At 40.7% G+C, this 21118-nt stretch overlaps 1 protein-coding gene across 1 annotated transcript in view; it reads right to left on the bottom strand.

Moving 5' to 3' along the window:
• The window catches only part of LOC119411218 (cell surface glycoprotein MUC18), a 57522-nt gene that overhangs the window by 3641 nt on the left and 32763 nt on the right, over nucleotides 1-21118 (bottom strand). The window contains exons 2-15 of the mRNA XM_037678150.1: nucleotides 11795-11919; nucleotides 11483-11714; nucleotides 9551-9621; nucleotides 9392-9479; nucleotides 8869-9048; nucleotides 7892-8019; nucleotides 7597-7732; nucleotides 7393-7508; nucleotides 7042-7183; nucleotides 6805-6929; nucleotides 4725-4872; nucleotides 4352-4414; nucleotides 1524-1556; nucleotides 1021-1144 (exon numbers count right to left, since the gene is read on the bottom strand). Coding sequence (XP_037534078.1) covers nucleotides 1021-1144; nucleotides 1524-1556; nucleotides 4352-4414; nucleotides 4725-4872; nucleotides 6805-6929; nucleotides 7042-7183; nucleotides 7393-7508; nucleotides 7597-7732; nucleotides 7892-8019; nucleotides 8869-9048; nucleotides 9392-9479; nucleotides 9551-9621; nucleotides 11483-11714; nucleotides 11795-11919 — 1711 coding nt within the window. The remainder of the gene's footprint in view (nucleotides 1-1020; nucleotides 1145-1523; nucleotides 1557-4351; nucleotides 4415-4724; nucleotides 4873-6804; nucleotides 6930-7041; nucleotides 7184-7392; nucleotides 7509-7596; nucleotides 7733-7891; nucleotides 8020-8868; nucleotides 9049-9391; nucleotides 9480-9550; nucleotides 9622-11482; nucleotides 11715-11794; nucleotides 11920-21118) is intronic.

The following is a 21118-nucleotide window of genomic DNA, read 5'->3' as shown; positions in this document are numbered from 1 at the left end:
AATATCTGTAACCCATGTTGTGTCAAATAAATCTTTTATACGAAGGGCGACGCCTCCGCCGTTTTGAACACGACGTGGTATTCTATCCACAACAGGGGCAAAATGCATGCTACACATTTCACATTTTTATTAGCAAAATTTTAATTCTGAGTAAAATACGTGTAAGTTTATGGTTGTATCGTGACAAGCTGCGGAAAAGTTCAAGGGGTGTGCACACTTTAAGGCGTGGTGCATGGTCTGTCAGCAAACATCACTCATCACTGGGGAGAAGCTAAAATCAGGTCCTGGTGGCCTATTTCTGTTTTTCACTTGTTTTTGATCATAACATTAAAAACAAACATCTTGGCGGAAAAAGTTCTTCTTTGTCTCCCATCGTGGAGCGAACAAGTGGAGACTGGAAATGCCCTCCATCCGTCCGTCCATCTGTCTGTTTGTCCATTTGTCGGTGCATGTTTTTAGCACGATAACTTGATAAATAAGTGACTTCCATTTTGGTGTGGGGCTGCATCTAGATTTAAGAAAAGTTCCTTTCAAAAACTGGGTTGCCATGTCAAAATTCAAGATGGATGCCACCGTAAATGTATATACTATATTTTCTGGCATATAAGTCAGTTTTTTACATAGATTTGTCAGTCCTGTGATTTATACATTGAAGTGACTTATATGTGGGGTTTTTTTCCTCTTCATGATGCTTTTTTTGACTGATGCAACTTATACTCCGGAAAATACAGTATACATAAACCTTGTGAGGTGAATAACTTAAAAAATCAGCAATGTGCTGACTTCCATTTTGGGGTGTACCTGCATTTAGGTGCAAGAAAGTTCCCTATTAAAAATTGGGTTGCCATGTCAAAATCCAATCCAGAAAAACACTCCGTTTCAAAATCTACAAGCATTCACTATTCAAATCCCTCAGCAACGGGGGATATGGGCTGTTTCTTATATGAAGTCATAAACATTCCAGACAAAAATTTAGATCAGACTAAAACATGACATTGGGTTTCTCCTTGATTTACTTACATGTCTTGCTTCCCAGATCGGTTGCAGATTTTGCCCTTTTTGTAGAGGAAGTAGAGCACGCTGCCCAAAATGGCCAGAAGCAGGATGCAGATTATGATGACAGCAATTATAACACCGTTGCTCTCTGGTGGAGAAGAAGCAGAAGAAAAAAGAAATCACTGCAAGTGACTTTTGAACGAGACAACAGATGGAGGCAGGAGAATCCGATGAGAGGTGTGGGTGCGATAGAGTTTTCTAAAGCGAGTGTCGTGCCTTAGCATCATTCAGGTGACCTAAATCTGGCAACTCAAAAATAAAAAAATGAGGGTGAAAACATTTATTAGGACTGCAGGAGGAGTGGTGCATTTATACAGGAAAATAGTCTGACAACATGCAGAGGAGGAGGTGAAGATGTTTTCAGCAGCAAAGACAAAGTCTGCTGAAGGCGAGTCAGGGAGGTGATACGGAGGAGAGGGAGGCTCGTTGCCTTTCTGAGAGAATCTGCAACAACGCAACGTACAAACCTTTCTCGATTTTCTTTGAGGTGTTGGGTGTTTCTGTTTTGATTGGGAAAAACCAAATGAGCACAATTATCAGTGAGCTTAGGAAGTGATTGATTCCAATAGGTCAGGCACACACACACACACACACACACACACACACACACCAAGAGACACACTAAGACGCACACAGTTCAGACGAGCAGCCAAGTCTTGAAGAACCACTTAAGAGAATCTTATTTGGAAGTTAAAGTGATAGTTCAGATGTTTTGAAGTGTGGTTCTGATGAAAGGTTACTAACATCATATTTTGCTTATTAACTTGTATTAAATCTGAAACAACGTTTAGTTTTGACTGGATTGATGAGCAAACGGCTAGTCTGAGCTGCTAATCTCTGCTCCCCGTCCGGAAGTGGCAGAGCAGAGTGGAGGGTGGGGGTTGGGTTCTGATGACAGGGTGGGGCGCCCTCCTTGGATAATGGTAGGTGAAACTGATTTCATCTAGGTATCGTTGATTTGGTACGGTATGTAGAACAGTCACTGGTTACTCAACTTGTTCTGTTACCTGCCTGGTAGATTCCTCAGGGTCTCATGCTTTGTTACTACATAAGGGTATATGGTGCAGAGGGTATTTTGTGATAAAAGAGCAATCTGATGGAGTCATGACAAACTCATGGTGCTCAGTACGTAAAAAGAAATAAGGGTAATGAAAATTTTAAAGTATGATCCCAGATAAAGTTCAGCTTAAAGACTAGTTGTAAGTCAGTGTTCTACCTGCATAATATACTGATTTTATGTTGTTTTATTAATCCTAATAATGTAGTGAAATGCACTTCCAATGGCAGGACAATGCATGGTTTTGAGTGGCTTTTAAAAACATTTCCAGGGTGGGGCATGCCCCTGCACCCCTTTAGGACCACTTTGTGTCACGGGCGTTCACCAATATGTATAGGTGCCTCTCATTGCATCAGCATATGTTGGCAGGTATGTGAATATTAGCATGCGCACATAAATACAGCATGCAGCAACTAGCTTGAGCATTTCTACCATAAGTACTATTATATTTCTGCCATAATAATTATATAATACAAAACTGATGGCAATGTAAAGGTTTAAATAGTGTTTACATGAACCACTAGGAAAAAAATTGAACTTAGAGGTGTTTTAAGTCTTGAACCCACTCAGACTAGCCATCAACTAGTCCATCTGGTCAGAATTAATTATATTTCTCCAAACTGAGGTCGTTCAAAAAGCTATCTACAACACCAAAACTGTTTGTAACTTTTCCATAGAGCTCCACTTCAAAACACTTAAAATATCCTTTCATTTGAACAAATATTGTCCGTATGGTCCAGTGTAGACCTTATTTTAGTCTCAACGAGTGAGACGTATAAACAGATTTCCCTTAGAGCCATAATGTACACCAGAGAGAGCAACACAAGGCAGCACCCTGTAATGGGTCTCAGCAGACTGAGTGCATTTAAAGCATCAGCTCCTTCTTACAGTCTCCCTGATGTTTTGTTTGATTGTGTTGCAGATGTATTGTTTTTTTGCAACTGCACAGCCTGATCATAATAGTAAGTGCTTAAGTGAAACTAAAAACTTTTTTTTTAAAGAAAAACATTCTCAAGACATAAAAATGGTCAAAATAATCCTGTAACATTTATCTAATGATGTCTGTTACAGGATGATTTAGATGTTATGATGTGTTCTCTCAGGAGGATGCCGAAGATGTATACCGGTATATCATTGGATTTATGATAACAGGGTTTCTGCTTTTTTGGCACCGTCGGATACCTATGTTGTCGGCTATTAAAGAAGACGGCGGCAGCAGTTTCGGCCATGGCAAAGCTGCCAACCTTATGTGAAGGATTGGTTTGTGCTTCGAGCTCTCAGACTCAGCTGATTTACGAGCTCAACCGTAAAATGGACGGGATTTATGAGAATTGTGGGCCACTTGCAGCTTCTGGGACTCGCCAGCATGTTGGGGACAACCTCGGAGGAAACTAATAAGCATAGATCAGCGGAAAGCCCATAAATCTGTCCATTTTGGATATCGAAAGTACCAGCAGAACTCGAGGCTGATGAGAAATAACAGACTGCCTGCATTAAAAACTACTGTGGCTTATCTGAATCTGACTTCCCCGTTCGGCCTTGAAGCAGGTCAACTTATCAAATTTCTCCTGGGATGTGTGTAAACTAAAGGCTCTGTTCTATCCATCCCCCGTGCAAGAGATCTTCAGTGAATGCTTATCAGAGCTGTACCGGCTGACACCAACATCTTATCAGGACTGTGGTGCTATCTGGAAGCGCTTCATGGACAAATCTCACCGTCTTGTCATCAAATGCATGTAATGTGTCTATAAATGTGCTTGCTGGTAGAGTTTTTGGATTTCTTAAATTGTGTCCTGACAAGGACAAGGTGTGAAGAGATCTTTTTCTGTAATACCACTATACTTTCCTCATGGTCTTTCCCCTTTTCTATCTAAAGAATAAGGGGCCGCGCTCCTAGGAGCTGCAGCTACGTGCGCTCCGCCCTTCTTTCGGACGACTATACGGAATATAATCTCGCTATACTTCGGTGCAATGATAATACAGCTTATTCTGATTATGATTAAGATTATATTACAAAAGTAGTCATTTCTTCCGTGGTATTTATTCTTTTGTTTTTCTGAGGTCTAACTGAGAAATTCAGCACAACTAATCCAAATAAACACAACCTGAATATGCATAGAAGAGCATTATATACAACTTTATGTATATAGATTTATATATTTATATTTAGGGTCACAGTCTGCATCCTGAATTTGACTTGACTATTTGAAGCAGGCCACACAAAGTGGTCGTTCTTACCTGAGGCTTTGGGAATGGTAGATGTGGTTGTGGTGGTGGTTGTTGGTGTGGTGGTGTGTAAAGCTGAAAACAGGTAGAGGGCACAAACAGGAGCACAGCACACGTTACAACATCGAGGGAAAGGAGGGGTTCACGTTAAACAGCCAAACAGCTTCACAGCGTCTTGTTCGAAACAAGAGGGCACGGTGAAGTGTTTCGAATCACAGGCGACACGTTGCAACACATCACTGAGCTTCAGACCAAGTAACAACAAAACGGACGACGCAGACAAGAAGGGGGAGGACAGGTGGAGAAAGGGAGAACACAGAGAAGCGTACGAGTTTAAACACAACGAGGAGACGACAAACGGAGCAGAAAAGCAGCAGGAACTCACGGAGTTTGGCCTTGATGTTGAACGTCACCCCATCAGTGCCCAGTTCGTTTGAAGCATTACAGAAAACAGAGGAGTCCGAAGTGACTTGAACGGTAACCACGCTCTTAGAGCCGACCTCCGTCTGTGTTTCAGACGCTGCTTTGATGACCTGACACAAACACACAGGTGAAGACAGGAAGGAATCAAGAGAAGGTCACCAGCTTAAAAATCTCTAAAAGTTTAATCTTACTTTAGTCAATAAAGGAGAAGGTACCCGTTTCTTCATTATTGTACAAAACGTGTGTTTAATCATCTAAATGATGTGCATTATTATTGTTATTATTATTATTATTATTATTATTATTATTATTATTATTATTGTTATTATTATTATTATTATTACCTACAGCTGTAAAAAGCAGGTGATCATGTGCCTGTGCATGAGCCTGGTTTCCCGTCTGTTAGAAAAATATCTCATGAACCACTTGGTAGATTTTTAATAAAATAATTAGATGTAGATTTACAACGGGTTACGTTTTAGAATCAAACTAATTTAAGATCGCTGCCACTGCTAATAAACCTTGGGAAACACAAAATAGGCAATCATTCGAGTCTAAAAAAGTTAAATCTGGTCCTCTGGACATTCAAAAAAACAAAACAAAGCAAATCAACAAAATCAACAAAAAAAAATGTAGAAACGTTTCGTCTCTCATCCGAGAGACTTCCTCAGTCTGAGGAGCTGTATTCAGCTCAGTCTCTTAAATAGCACCTTCTCAGAGTGGATCAACCAGTTTGCTGCTGACAACCAAAACCAGCTGATCACATGCTCAAGAAGGACCATCAGCCTAACAATGGATCATTAGCACACTGATGGCTGTTTACTGTTCACAGAGGGCTGAGTGATACTAGCAATCACAGCATTGTAAGAGGGGGACAGTTGAACCCGGAGAAATCATTCGAGTCATTTTTACAAATATTGAGATAAAGTTCAATGTGGAAGAGAGTCACTTGCAACATATCATGCAAGGGCTAATAGATTTAAAATTTTAAATTTCGACGTGCAGCACAGCGGGTGATACGCATTCCTTTAAGGAACATTTGAATTCTAAATGGATTAAAGACGGTCCTCTGATCTGGTTTTTATCCATTTCCATATTCTACCGCTTCGGGTCGCAGAGACATGTCCGGAGAGAAACCCAGACACCCCTCTCCCCAGCGACACTCTCCAGCTCCTCCTGGGGGACCCTGAGGCATTCACAGGCCAGAGAAGATACTGAATCTCTCCAGTGAGGTCTGCCCAGGGGCCCCTTCCCAGGGGACACCTTTAAAGGGAGGCGTCCAGGAGGCATCTTAATCAGATGACCAAACCACTATATTCTGAGCTCCACCCAGATGACGGCTGTTTTTGGTTTATATCTTGCTTCCGCTCTTTAAAGTGGAATGTCCAAAGCTGCCTTCTTACACCAACAAGAGTACAACACATGGCACATTATACACCAGTCAACAAACTGTTATACAGCAATACGGCAATTTATAGCAACAGCCTGGACAAGCAAATATAACCTTTGATCTTGACTTGTGACCTTGACCTTGAAGCAGGGGTGCTGACAAGTGCCTGTGACACTCCGTCTAGTGATGAGGCATATGTGTACGAAGTTTTGTTGAATTGTCTTGAGCGGATCAGAAGGTATGGGCCGGACAAGAGAAAGTTTACGGACATACAGAGACTTATAAGTAAATAAGTTGAACCGATAGGTGGAGCGAGGCTGTTTCTGTGCATAAGGATCAGTGATTGGCCTACAGGGGTGTCCAGCTTGGCCGTAAAAGTCGAAGTAACATCCTCCTGGATGCCAGGAACCAACGTTTCCCAGCAAACCATTGGCTGGAAGATGGTAGATGTAGTTCTAATGGTTTTAATGCAGAGGCTGATCAGTGTATACACCCTAACAGAAAAGTTTGATATCGGATGGCTTTTCTCCTAATGGATTTAATAACTGAAGTCTTCTGGAGTCTGATAAATAGATAGATGATAACTTTGCTGTTGTTTTGGAGTTGAAGCTGAGCCAAATAAATACAACTTTGAGTCCCTCCTCAGCCGTACCTTTCCATCAGCGGTGGTCCAGGTGATTTTGGGAGCGGGGTAGCCTCGGACATGGCAGCTCAGGTCCACTGTCTTCTCAAAAGTCTCTATCTCATTTATAGCTTTCTCTTTCATTTCCGGCGGTCCTGCAGTAATGGAAAGAAGAAACAAAGGCTTTGAACTTTCCTGATTCCAGTTCAGTCACACACAAAAACATCCAAGATTTCTAACTGGCTAGAAAAGGCTGGAATAACTTACCCTTGACGTGCACATGCAGTGAGCTGCTGGTTTCCAATCCTTCGATCTCAGAAACAGAAATCACGCAAACGTACGTCCCTGCGGTGTCAAACGTTGCATCCTTCAGGATCAAACTGTGGCCTTTTGAAACCTTTTGTCCGTTCTGCACAGCAGGGAGCAAAACGTGCGCACTGACATAAACTGTAGCAATGAAAGGTTAGCGTCATCCTCGCTTTGAATCCATCAGACTTCTACTTTTATAAATAAAAGATGAATCTCAACAATCAGCTTGAAGGTGTAAGGTGGTGGGCTTCAGTGCATGTGAATTTGTTGCTACTGTTTGTTTATGTGCATGACACGAATGTGTGTAACCTTAAACCAGGTGGTCTCCGTGGAGAGAGAAGCGAGGGCATTGCAGGTCGCCTTTATCTCATACCCCTGGGCCACCACGATGGTTTCTGAAGGTTTTAAAACGGCAGGATCGAGATCTACGCGAACAGAGAGAAAAAGGAGCAAATGGTCAAAAACTAAAAAGGTGATGGTCTTTTTGTGGTGACATTAAAGTGAGGGCCTTACAATTGACGAACACTGTGGTATTTCCTGAAATCTCGTCGTAAGTGTCCATGTCCATTAAGGAACACTCGTATTCTCCACTGTTTAGACGGGTAACGTTCTTCAGCACCACCATGTCACCTTCCCACAAGGCTTCACTCTACAAAACACAACAATATTAACTAAACGTGTGACGATTAGGATGCCACCATTAAAGTAAATACAAATGAAAAAATTCCATTTGACGCCAAAAATCAGCCACATGAGCAGAAAATCGTTTTGCCGATCCAAATTCTCATGATAATCCTGATTTTCTTACGTTCGTGTGCTTAATGGAGATGGAGGAAGGAGAATTCCCGTTGCCTTTGCAGTGAAGCTCTACCGAGTCGCCCTCTTTGATTTTACCCGTTGGAGATTCAACCCACATGTTTACAGCAGTGGAGGGATCTGAAACGCAAACGGAAACAGGGACGTCAGACAAAACCAAGAACTTTTTTTGTAAGCAAGATTCAAAAATTAAATCATGGTCAAATCAAATCTCCAAATCTAATGCTTCTGGCAAAACTGGGCCCACTAATGGAAATAAGAAAGGGACTGGTGCTGAGAAAATGTGCCTTAATCTTTCTTCCTCCTCTTCTTTTTCCTCTAATCTGTATGAAACTTTCACTCCTTGTTTATTATGTGTCAGAGCAGCTAAATAAATATGTTTCTATACATACAGCAGAGAAAAAGCTACAACATCATGAAAATAACTCTTTTTCTTTACAGTCTGTTAAGAAAATGTCCAGGTCCTTTAAAAACAAAAACATTTATAAGTTGATTACATTAACCATCATCTTATCACCGCAACTCCTAAGCAAATTTAAGCTAATGAGATTAATGGAATTATAAAAGTGGTGGCTGTTTTGTTGCAATATCTGTCAAGACAAGAGCTCTCATAAGTTTAGAGTGCTTGTTGCTGTTCCTTCAATTCAAATAAATCAGGCTTCAGCTTATAATTAACTGAAGTTATGTGTGATAATCATTTATAAAACCACAAGTGAAAATTGTTTTTTTTAACTAAAATGCTTTGCAAAGCTTCCAGCGTGGAGCATTGAATGATGTGAACCCTGGTTAGGTTGTTGCAAAATTAACTCTTTCAGGATAAAATCAAGTGCTAAATTCCAGCTGCTCTGCAAATGCACGAGGAGAATAAGAAAAAAATATCACTTTTGCTTTTTGTTGCCGAAGATGTTGGCTGTGAGGCTAAGATACCTGATGGGATCCACGTGCACATCAGACTTTTAAAGCACTTACACAAGACATTGACGTTGATAAATGGGGTTTCGGTCATCTTGGTGGCTCCAGGAACAAAGTAGGTGACCTCGCAATAGAACTTGGCGTCTTTGTCCTCCTCCTGCACCTTCAGTCTCAGCTCGCTCTTCACCGAGAGCAGGCTGCTCGACTCGGTGGTGACGCTGGACACCACGTCCACAACTAGAAAAACCAAAAACCATTGGCAAAGATGAAGCCAAGCCAAAAACCAACATTTGTTTTCAGACCAGAAAATTGTTAAAGTAAAGAATAGGTTTAGTTAAAAAAAAAATGCATGTTGCTTTGCTGCAGGAGCAACTTTCTTTAAAATGCTATGCTATTATCCACATGGTGATGTAGATAAGTTGAGGTGGAAAAACTTGACCTCCAATTTATTTGTTTTTATGCAAGTTTTGATGTGGGCTGTAGATTTGATCAGAGCAGAACCTTTAAATTTGCAGGCAACTGAAAAAGGGACGATCCAGCACGAGCGAAGTGTTCAGATGCTGCTTTTGTTGTGGCTCACCGTTTGGAGAGCTGCGCAGCGGCACGTTGTTTCTGTACCAGGTGATGTTCGGTTTGGGGTATCCGTTTTTCACCATACAAGTGCCAATCTAAGTAAAGGAAGAGTTAGAGGATGTAACTTAACCTGATAAAGCTGTTCCCATGTTAAAGACGTGATTACCTTCGATAGGACGTCTTCGCTGACAGAGATACCAGTTTGGACACCCTCGATGGTGGGAAGCCCAGGTTTTGCTGTAGTGAAAAAAAATAGAACAAGTCAAGTCACATTTATTTATATAGCACATTTAAAACTGTAACTGTTATCAAAGTGCTTACCAAAAAAGGCCACAGGTTCAAATATTAATAACAAGATATTACAGCAACATGAATAAAAGCATAAAAACATGAAATATAATGAGAAACGATGAAATACTAAATCAAATCACCCTGCGTTAAATGTCAGGGAGTAAAAGCAAAATGGATGAACACAATCATCAACAATGAAATACCAAATGAGATCACACTGTGTTAAATGCCAATGAGTACAGATGTGTTTTGAGGAGAGATTTAAAAGTAGAGTTGTTAATTTGATTATTTAGGGAGCATTTGTGTGTTCTGACATGTGGTGACTGGCAGTGAGAACAGAGCTGACAAATACTGTGAAACAAATGCCAAAATCCATAAACAGAATTTTTTTTTCACTTCATAATAGTAAAACACACAGACCACCACAGACAGATAAATTAGTTGGTACCCTTACAGCTCATTGAAACAATGCCTTAATTCTCTTGAAAAGTCATTTAGTTATAAACTATTCTTCACTGTATATCAGCTTGCCTTTAATGCATAACAGAGTAAAAAAACCTGTGAAAATAAATGATTTGTTGTGCATTTTTACAAAGATTAGCTAAAATCCCGGATACATATCTGAGACAACTAATCCTTGCCTTATACCCACATAGCAGACAGATGTGGACCAAGTCTGGCAATGATGGCACCGTTTATCTGATGCCACAACTGGCAGTCGTTGATGCTCAATTCCGGATGTTTTGCCCATACGTATAAGATTTTTAATTATTTATGTCGGTTTTGCTTTTATTTAATTATTTTGTTTTGAAAAAAATCTGTTTGTGTTTAAGCGGCCAGACAGCCGATGTCACGGATCAAGAAACTGAGGCAAGGATTATGAAATGGTTCCAAAATGCACTCAGTGGGAACGCTGGGAGACTGGGGTTGCAGTGAACCAGTTATGAATGCCAAACCACTGCTTCTGTTTGCAGAGAAGACTTTTAAATTCAGTGCTGCTGCTTATTTATTTTTTGGAAATGAGTGATTGTTGTGGACTAAGTGTTAGTGAATTGTGTGGGCCAGAACCAGGCCAGACTAACTTTGCTATGTGGGTACATAGCAAACAAATGTGGTTAGAGCTTCAAATTAAGTGATGACCATAAGTAGTATCACAGGTGTCTTCAAGCTTTCCATCAACCACTCAGTGTTTTTAAAGGGTACAAACAAGTCACTGGGTACTTTGGCATTGTTGTGTACACCATACTGAACAAAGAGCAGAGAAACAAAAAGGCAGAGCTGTCTGTCTGCAGCACTCAGAAAGATTATAGGTATCCTTGTTAGAGCTAAAAGCTACAAGACCAACCATCTACAAGCAGCTCCAGACTCCTGTGACCAATGCTGCCAATATTATTATAAAACATATGGTTCATGGAACATAGCCAACCTCCCAAGATGCAAGAAAAAATGCAGTCCCAGGCTTTTAAAACAAATACTGTGGATGGTAGGGAAAAACCTTCCAGAACCATTCAGGTCAAAGTATGTCACTTACTGGTAGCACCATCCATTGCATTTTGAATTTTAATAGGAGTCGTGAAAGAAAATCATAGGGGTCTCCATTATTGAGAGAAAAAACATAAAAAAGCCAAACAGGAATTGGCCATTTTTGCATGTTGTCAAGCCACAAAGCTTTTAGGATTGACGAGATAAATCTGGCCGATCACATCAGTTGTGTTTGTATAACTATTGCGGAAGGGTATCAACAAATGTATCTACGAATGTATCATTATTGTTAATCTCACAACGGTCATATGACAGTAAATCTCACCAAACACCCTCAGCTTCGTGCTTCCCTCTGTAGATCCATCTGTGAAACCTCTGACCTTACAGATGAACTCCACATCGTCTTCCACTTGCACATCGCTGATAGTGAGAACCAGCTCTCCGGGGGTTTCGGTGTCATTCATGCTGATCCGGTTTGTGTACAGAGTGTTTTTGGATACGGTTGTCCCAAAGCTGTGACGTTCACAGATTATCTGTCTGTCTCCAGAACGTGTAACCTACAGGTTCAGACACATCAAAACGTCACATTTACACAGAAGCTTCTCCATTTGTGTTCATGAGGATTGATGAAACTCACATAAAACCACTCAATGAATGTGCCTCCACTGCCATCGTCTGACGTATACTTGCAGGTGATCTGCGCCGTGTCTCCCAGGTACACCTCCACTTTATCCTTCATGGTTACCTCCACATCAGCCCAGACTGAAAGACACGAAGAAGAACAAGGTTGATGTTTAATTTCTGAGCCTTTGGTCACACTCACTTCTGAATGAATTGGTGATTATTACCTCTAATGACAGGAGGGTTTTTTTTATATTACGTCAAAACTAAGCACTTTATACATTTTTCTCTACTTTTGAAAAAAGAAAAGCTTAATTGTCAATTATGCTTAAAAAAACCATCTTAGCAGTACTTTGATTGTTTTTGTCACCTAATATCACCTGATCAAAATGCACAGAAACAATCGGATTAAAAACATGTAAGCAAATGGTTACAATCCAGCAGGGGTGGAAGTAACGAATTACAAATACTCACATTAATGTAATTAAGTAGTTTTTTTGGGTAGTTGTACTTTCAAGTGTGTAATTTTACTCATACTCAAGTACAGTTTAGACCATGTAATCTACTTCGCTACTTTTAAAATCAGAAGTCATGACTGAGTAAGGCAACAATTTGAATTAAAATTCAAACAGTTCATCTGCATCTTTGTAGCCAATAAGGCTCTCAGATCGTGAACGCACCAGTTACCTATGACGTAAGTAAAGGACAACTCTGTAGAGTCGAGAGTCAATTATGGACCAAAGATTTGGAGAACAAGCCAAAATGGAGACAGAGGACAACACTGTCAACAGAGAAAATGACGAGGTACAGGCTGAGGACGAGTGTCCGTGTCCAAACCTGGAGGAATGTTTCATGTACAGAGGGTGAAAAGGAGACAGGTCCAGATGTAAACTTTGTTTGATCTCTACGGTGACAGCAGCTTACAAGACTTCAACATCTAATCTCAAGAATTATATTGCGGTATACGAGGTTTTACAGCTACCTGCATGATATTGCTGTTTTATTGTTTGTATGTGTGGGTTATTAGTTTGACTAAGTATGCACAGATCTTAGATACTGTCACTGAGTTTGCCTGGTACTAAAATAAGACGGAGCTTCAGAGAAATGTACTTTGAATGTAGCTGTTATATACAGTAAATCAAACTGAATGCTTTCAACACAATAAAACATCAATTGTTTAAAAAGTAATTAATACTTTGAGTAGTTTTTTGAGAAGAGTACTTTGACTTAAGTATTTTTATATCACCAGTATTTTTCCTTGTAATTGAGTACAATTCAAACAGTGTAACAGTACTTGTACTTGAGTACAAATTTTCAGTACTCTTTCCACCTCTGCAATCCTGACAGTACAAATATTGCATGTGTATTTTTAAAAGGTTGCCCACTTCAGCCGGTCTTTGTGACAAATTTCACTTTAAAGCATGATGAATTTACAATGTTTTGTTGGAGATCTTTTGCATTAGCACCTTAGAAAAGAAATCCAACACTGAGACAAACAAAACAGACAAACACGCACAACTAAGCCAAGTTTGGATCCTCAAATTAATTAATGCATGTTTTTGGGGCTGTGAAACCAAATTACTCAGAGAAAGAAAAAACATAATGCAAACTCAACCCAAAGTTTACCCTGAGTGTTTGTTCTAAAATAAAAGTCTGACCACCACTTCCTGATGCAGCCATACGTTTTAAATAATTTTTACAGCCTCGTGTAACCTGAAAACATCAGTAATCATTCTAACACACCTCAAACAGTACACAACTCCATCTTTCTGATCTGCCAAACCCTTTATCCTCCAAACTACTGCACTCAGAGCAGACAAAAGCTTGGCTGTATAAGAAGAGACACCGATTCAGAATTTATAGAAAGTTTAACTGAGGAGATTCAGTGTTAAATGTTCCGTTTTAGGGCCTCGTGAGAAAACTTTTTTTAGGACCCTGAGACACTTTGCATCTCCAAAGAGGCCCTGGAGGTTTATAAAAAGGGACAGAAGGAAGTCGTGTTGGGTGAAAGGGAAGACAGCGATGCTATGGCAGGAATGAGAAGCCCACCCGAGACCACGTTAATGTGCTGCATTCCAACATGTCACCCTCTCACAGGAAGAAAGGCTCGATTTACAGGCAGCATAGACGCCTCTCTGTTCCTTCATGATCTATCTGTGAGGAACCAGGGGTTTTCCCCTTCGGGACCTAGTGACACATCCTTCTGTTTACTGGGGGGACCCTCTGGTTTACGCTCTGCCCTGCTGGGTTTCAGCAGGATGTCGGGCAGAGGCGAAGCCTGGAGGATGTGAAGCAGGTGGGCGCTCCGTCGTAGACGTCACACAGCGCTGCGACACCCCCTCCTGTTTTCTCTTCTTGTCAAACAAGTTTGAATTCCTCCCTCTATGCATTTCTCCACCTGCCTCTCACTCTGCTGTGTGCTGCTGTTTACGTCCGACTAATGGAGCTGGACGGATGCTTTCCTGTTATCCAATTAGTTTCTACGACGCAGACATTTCCTGGCCATTAGCTGTGGAAGGACACCAACTCACTCGCAGCATCCCATTGGCCCTCTCCTCCACCTGGAAACTTGGAAAACCTGCAGTAATGACTTCAGACTGAACGTTTCAGAGCTTTTCCTTCATCCCGTCTGACAGCTGACAGCTACATCACATCTCACTGGTAACATGATCTGTATTTATCCCTAAGATGCAGCCATCAGGGGCACCGCAGAGCCTCACATTGATTTCTGATGACGAGAGAGCACATTCTGGGCTTCATGCACGCTGAATCAGTACGAGAGAAAAACAGAAGAGCATCATCTCCCCAGACAGCAGCGGCTCTACTGTTAAGAGAGGAGTGAACAGTAACGCATCCCCTGAAGAATGTTTCATTCAAGGATGACAGCTTCCATCTTGAATGTGCACTGGTGAAGATTCTCCGTCATCCAGGACATGGTCCGTTCAAAAAAGTTCAAGACAAAACGACTGGACTTTATTTGTAACAGAAGACGTTTCACTTCTCATCCACAAAGTTTCTTAATTCAAAGAACAGAGTGTGGGGTAGGGGTGCACCAATTCCGATTTTGTCCGATACTGATTTTGTTTTCTAAGCGACACTGTCAGGTGTTATAAGGTCATGATGCACCTTCAATTTTCCATCTTATTTTATTGAAAACATACCCTTGAACAATATCTTAGAAACAATACAAACTTGTTTTAACTGGCCATGAGGTAGTGCTCTGAAATATAAATGAATTTTAGATAATTGTCAGAGTCAGAGTCAGAGTCAGAGTTTCTTTATTGTCATTCGCACCTCATGTGGTACATGTGGTGGAGCGAAATTATGTACGCAGGGTCCCACTTACATCCAACAATAAAATGTATAAGAAAAACAGTAATAACATCTAAGATATGAACTAAGAAAAACATCAACTAAATATACACTAAGCACTCATAACATAAAACATTGAACATCAGCACAAACATGAACATGAGTCTGTGAGCAGATGTGCACGCATGGACACATCAACATTGAAACAGATCAGCAGCAACATGAAACAGATCAGCAGCAACATGATATGGTTTTTCACAGTGATTATTCTAGTTAGAGATTCATGAGTCTAACAGCCTCAGGGTAGAAGCTGTTCCTCAGTCTAGTGGTTCTACACTTAATGCTCCTTAACCTCCTTCCTGAGGGGAGTGGGGCAAAAAGTGTGTGTGCTGGGTGGGTGGGGTCCTTCATGATGCAGGTGGCCCTCTTCCTGCATCTGGAGGTGTAGATGTCTGTGATGGTGGGGAGACTGATTCCAACAGATTTCTGTGCAGCCTTCACCACTCTCTGCAAAGCTTTTCTTTCTGCAGCTGTGCAGCCTCCATGCCACACATTGATGCTGGAGCACAGGATGCTCTCCACTGCACACCTGTAGAAGGAGGTGAGGACTGAGCTTCCCAGACCAGCTCGCCTCAGCCGTCTGAGGAAGTAGAGTCTCTGATGAGCTTTCTTGATCAGGCTGGTGGTGTTGTTGCTCCAGCTGAGGTTGTCATTCATGTGTACACCCAAGTACTTGTAGCTGGAGACCACTTCCACCGCAGATCCTCTTATGTTCAGGGGGGTGTAGGTGTTTTTGTTCCTTCTTAAGTCCACAATCATCTCCTTTGTCTTCTTCACATTGATGTGAAGGTTATTCTCTCTGCACCAGCTCTCCAGGTGTTCCACCTCTTGCCTGTAGCTGGACTCATCATTGTTTGTGATGCATCCCACCACCGCTGTATCATCTGCAAACTTTACAATGTGACAGCCTGGATGGGTAGCTGCACAATCATATGTGAGCAGAGTAAACAGAAGGGGGCTCAACACACATCCCTGAGGAGAGCCAGTGCTGAGGGTTATGGTGGAGGAGGAGAGGTTGTGGATCCTCACTAACTGTGGTCTGTTTGTTAAAAAGTCTAGTACCCAGTTGCAGATGGAGGGGCTTAGTCCTAGTGTGGATAGTTTGTCCATCAGGGTTTGGGGGATCATGGTGTTGAAGGCAGATGTGAAGTCCACAAAGAGCATACGGACGTAAGAGTTTTTCTGCTCCAGGTGGTTGAGTGCAGTGTGGACCACAGAGGAGATTGCATCCTCTGTTGATCGGTTCTCACGGTATGCATACTGATGAGGGTCCTCGTTGATGTTGATGGTTGTTTTGATGTGAGTCATGACCAGTTTTTCGAAGCATTTAGCGACTATCGGGGTGAGGGCCACTGGCCGATAGTCATTCAGACCAGTCACTGTAGAGCTTTTTGGGACTGGGATGATGGTGGCAGTCTTCAGGCAGGTGGGAACTGTCTCCAGGGTAAGTGAGGTGTTAAAGATGTCTGCCAGCACCTCACAGAGCTGATCAGCACATTCCTTCAACACTTTTCCGGGGATGTTGTCTGGGCCAGTTGCTTTGTGCGGATTAATCCTCCTGAAGGTACTCCTTACTTCTGCTGAGGTCACGCTGAGATGCTCTTCATCCGGTGGCGAGGTGAGTCTGGTGCTGGGTGGTCTGTTCGGGTCTTCAAAGCGTGGTCTTCAATTGTTGTTAAAACTACAAAAAAAATGGTAAAATCGGTTTCTCGTGTGAGTTTCGGCCAATATCCCAAAATTAAGAAAATCGGGGCCGATAAATCGGTGCACCCCTAGTGTGGGGTTTGAGTTATAAAGCTAAGGCAAGTCAAGTCAACTTTATTTATAGAGCACATTTAAAACAGAACCTGTTAGCAAAGTGCTTAACAACAACAACAACAACAACAACAACAACAACAACAATCAATGAGTAAAATTAAAGAGAAAAAAAAATATATATATATATAAGCTAGATATATATGTAAGCTAGATACATATGCAGATTGCCCTCTCACGCCTCACAATAGAGGTTTGTGAGGGTCTTTGTTAGATTGACTCACAGAGGAGCCACTTTGGTCACATGGATGAGATTCCTGATAGGTGTGAAAATGACTGGGTATCAGGACTAAAGCTGCATTATAGAGAGTTGAAATCTGAGACATCCTCTGTTCAAAGATGGTTTCTCTCATTTTACATAAATGGCTTCCTTCACCCCCCACACCCCCCACCCCAAAACCATCTGTCTTCTCGGTTCAAAATGTGAACATTTTGGTCCTCAAATGAGTGTCCCTTATCCTGGAGGTGTAGCTGAACCACTGAAGAGCTGGCTCTCCTGTGTTGAGGCATGCGTCTGCTACTTCACAGACGCATGCCTCAACACAGGAGAACTGTCTTCTGTTACATCTTGAATGTGGTGCCATCAACTCAACAAGTCAAAAAGTGCCTACTTCAGTTATTTTGTTTTATATATCATCTTACTTTGTGGTCATACAGTTTTGTTTGAAAAATGGGGGCACATTAGAGTAAAAATATCTCAGAGGTTTTCCCACAATTCCCCATGACGACACGAAGAACAGATTCCTGTAACAGATGGTACGGCCGATGCAAAGTTCTGACTTGGGTTTCACTAAAACAGACTTTGACCCAATTAAGTGTCAAACTTCTACATTTGTGTCTGATGAACAAGTTTGTTTAACACCTGTCTGTCTTATGTAGCATAATAGCTCATGAAATAAGGATCTGTTAAAAAACTGTTAAAAAAAACACGCAATAAATCACTTTTCATTAAAACAACTAATGCCTCTCTGATGAATATGATGAACAGTTACAAAGCATTTAAAGATAGAATTTTAAAACTTAAATGTTGTTGTTTTTTTACATCATTTAAAATGTTAAATTGTTTAATGAGCTACTGTTCTGTGGACAGAACTGCAGGAACATACGTTTAAAAATGAAAAGCGCAGCGTTCCTTGAAGGACTGAATATCGCCCGTCACTTTGCTCGCCCAATCAGATCATCTGGATAGTTTCTTTTTTCTTTTTTTTAGACGTTTCGTCCTTCATCTAAAGGACTTCATCAGTCCGAGGATCCACAACAAACTCAGTCCAACAATCAGCACACTCCCGTAATGGACCAACCAGGAATCACCATCAAACTGGTTGGTCCATTATGGGAGTGTGCTGCTTGTGGGACTGAGTATGTTTGTGGCTCCTCGGACTGATGAAGTTCTTTGGATGAAGGACGAAACGTCTCAAAACAAAAATGCAGATGACCTGACTGAACTTTGTTGGACTGAACTTTAACTGGATTATTGAGCAAGAACTTTGATGTTTGCTCACACACGTTTCAAACAAGAATCTTGCTGCTGATCTGTTCGTGCTGGGGATGACTCTTAGCTACTACCACAGCAAAGTCTAGCAGCAGAAACGGTGGACTGTGAACAGTGGAAAATGAAGACATGTCCAGCTCAAGACTGGACAAATGAGACAAAAACGACTGACTTTAATGTTGCATGTTTGTTAGCTAAGGTCGCCTAGGTATGGCGGCCATCTTGAACTGTGTTGCTTCTAAAAATGAATCGTTGTAGATAATCAGTAATAACTTTCTAAAAGTTTCATTAAAACACATCCAGTGATTCAGGAGATATTTTACCAACAGACAGACAGAGTTGACTCCAACAGTTGTTTACAAATTTAAAAACACAGATCTCTTGCAATCTGTTTGCTCTTAAAGTATGTGTTGAGAATAGGCCTGTCGCAATAAACAATGAATTAATTAATCGCATGATAATTGAAAATGATCTACCTCATTTTCGTTTATCGGCTTTATTGTTTCATCGTGTCTCTCTCTTTCTGCTAATAAGCTGAGAAGCTAAGCTACAAGCTAAGCTAACAGACCGACCTCAGTAAAAAAAAAACCTCCGTCTTGTCAAAGCTCCAAAATTCATGGTTGAAACCCGTGCCTTCATGTAAAAAGTTTTTCTCTGCAAAAAGAAGCTGAGAACTTCTTTATTGATTTTTTATTAAAACCTTTTTGTAAAAAATGCTATGCTAAAGAGCTCAAACCACAACGATCGTCCACCACTTTGTGAACCAAAGAGAGACAGCCTGTGTCATGTCAAGGGGCCTCCCTCCCATTTTTCTTAAAGAGACACACTGCTCGCTCCCTCACTATCCATCCTTTGTTTCAAATAGTGTTATACTGCCATCCGGTGGTCAAAAAAAGGTACTAAATGCAAAAAAAATAAACATTTCTTCTTCAATTTGACAATAATTACTAATTATTGTCAAATTTCAAACAATATTATCGTTTATCGCAATAATTTCTGAGACAATTAATTGCCCAGCAAAATTTGTTATAGTGACAGACCTAGTTGAGAAGGACTCTCAGCTACTACAACAACAAATTAAAGCTCAACATCAGTAGAAATGACTACGTTTGACTAGCTATCAACTGTCTTGAATTAGGTTGACTCCACAAAGTGATCCACTGATTACTTTCTGAGATTCTGAGATTTTAAAATCAGCAGGTTGTTTAGACGCCACACAGTCACATGCACCTAAAGGTAAGATTCTCAAGGAGCACATTTTTTGCAGATTTGTATGTGATTGTTGCTTAGCACAAACATAAAACCAATCAATAAACAGGGAAGTATACAGTATCTCAAATTAACTTGTTTTACTTTCATTCAGGAGCTGCACAATCTGCAACACTTCATTAAATTACAGATGGAATATAGTTGTGAATATTTTATAAATGAAAACTGCAGCTGCTGTGGTGCTGTTGTGTTACAAAAGCTGTGGTTGGTTTTTCAAGTTTTACCAAATTACATTTTCTCCTAAATGAATCATATTTGAGCAAGGGGGGAATATTGTTTTGGATATCATCTTTAGAAGACACTTTTATCTGTATTTTCTGAGAGAAGTCAAAAGTCCTCTCCTGCTGTTGCTGCAATACTTTTTTGTAACTTTGAATACATAAGTTACACCATGCTGCCTCACAGTCTGAGCATCTTGTCTGTGTAGAAATTAATATATTTATAATAAAGTGCACGGGTTGTCTTGACTCCAGACTTCTGACAATCTGCTTGAGTTAAGAACAGTGGTTCAGTTTCCTCCCTTGTGGAAAAGACTGATACCTAAATAAACAAGTGGTATGCTGATGCACCAGTTGTTGAGGAATTTCAATAGTAAATGTTTGTAGACTTTGTGGTGAGTGTTTTTTTCTGGACTGGAATTGAACAGGTAATGCAAACAAATCTTAATATTTTCAGGGCAAACTATTCAAGTGGGTAGGAGATACACTGTCTATAAGATGAGAAAGAAGTAAGAGTTTTGTTTGTTTGCTTGTTTGTTTGTTTTGCTTGTCCAAAGCAGAGAAGAGAGACAGATTCTTGCAAGTGGAGGGAGCAATTTGTCCAACGGCAGGTGCAATGGCAGAGCTAGGGGGGTGGCGGGTCACTGGTGAAACTGGCAACCATAAAATGATCTTCAGCCACCCAACAAGCCACCTAAATCATCTGCTGAATCTATAGTATACATTTAAGATATATAAATATTCGAAATCCGATGGCAGGTTTACATTTCATACACACACAGACACATATATGTCGCCTTCATGAATGCTCAAGATGAGAGTCTGCAATGAAGTTAAATTCAAAGCAGTCTGCTCCTCAGATATATAGTGGTAACTTATTTTTATATATATTAATACCCCCTCTTCACTCTGCAACAAGGGACGATGTTGGTCTTTAAAAATCAGGGCGGCTGATGGACAACATACTACATCTTTTTTTTTTCTTTGTTTTATAGTGGTTACTACGGTATGTATTTTTCATTAGGGATACACAATATTATTGGCATGGTATCGGTATCAGCCGATATTAGATATAGTTAAATATCGGACATTCCATCAAAATAATTCACCAATATAAAAGGCGTTGCTTATATTGTGTATATATATATATATATATATATATATATATATATAT

This window comes from Nematolebias whitei, chromosome 6 (genome assembly GCF_014905685.2).
Source record: "Nematolebias whitei isolate Nwh7 chromosome 6, NemWhi1, whole genome shotgun sequence".
Lineage (NCBI taxonomy): Eukaryota > Metazoa > Chordata > Actinopteri > Cyprinodontiformes > Rivulidae > Nematolebias > Nematolebias whitei.
This window is presented reverse-complemented; position numbering and strand designations above follow the sequence as displayed.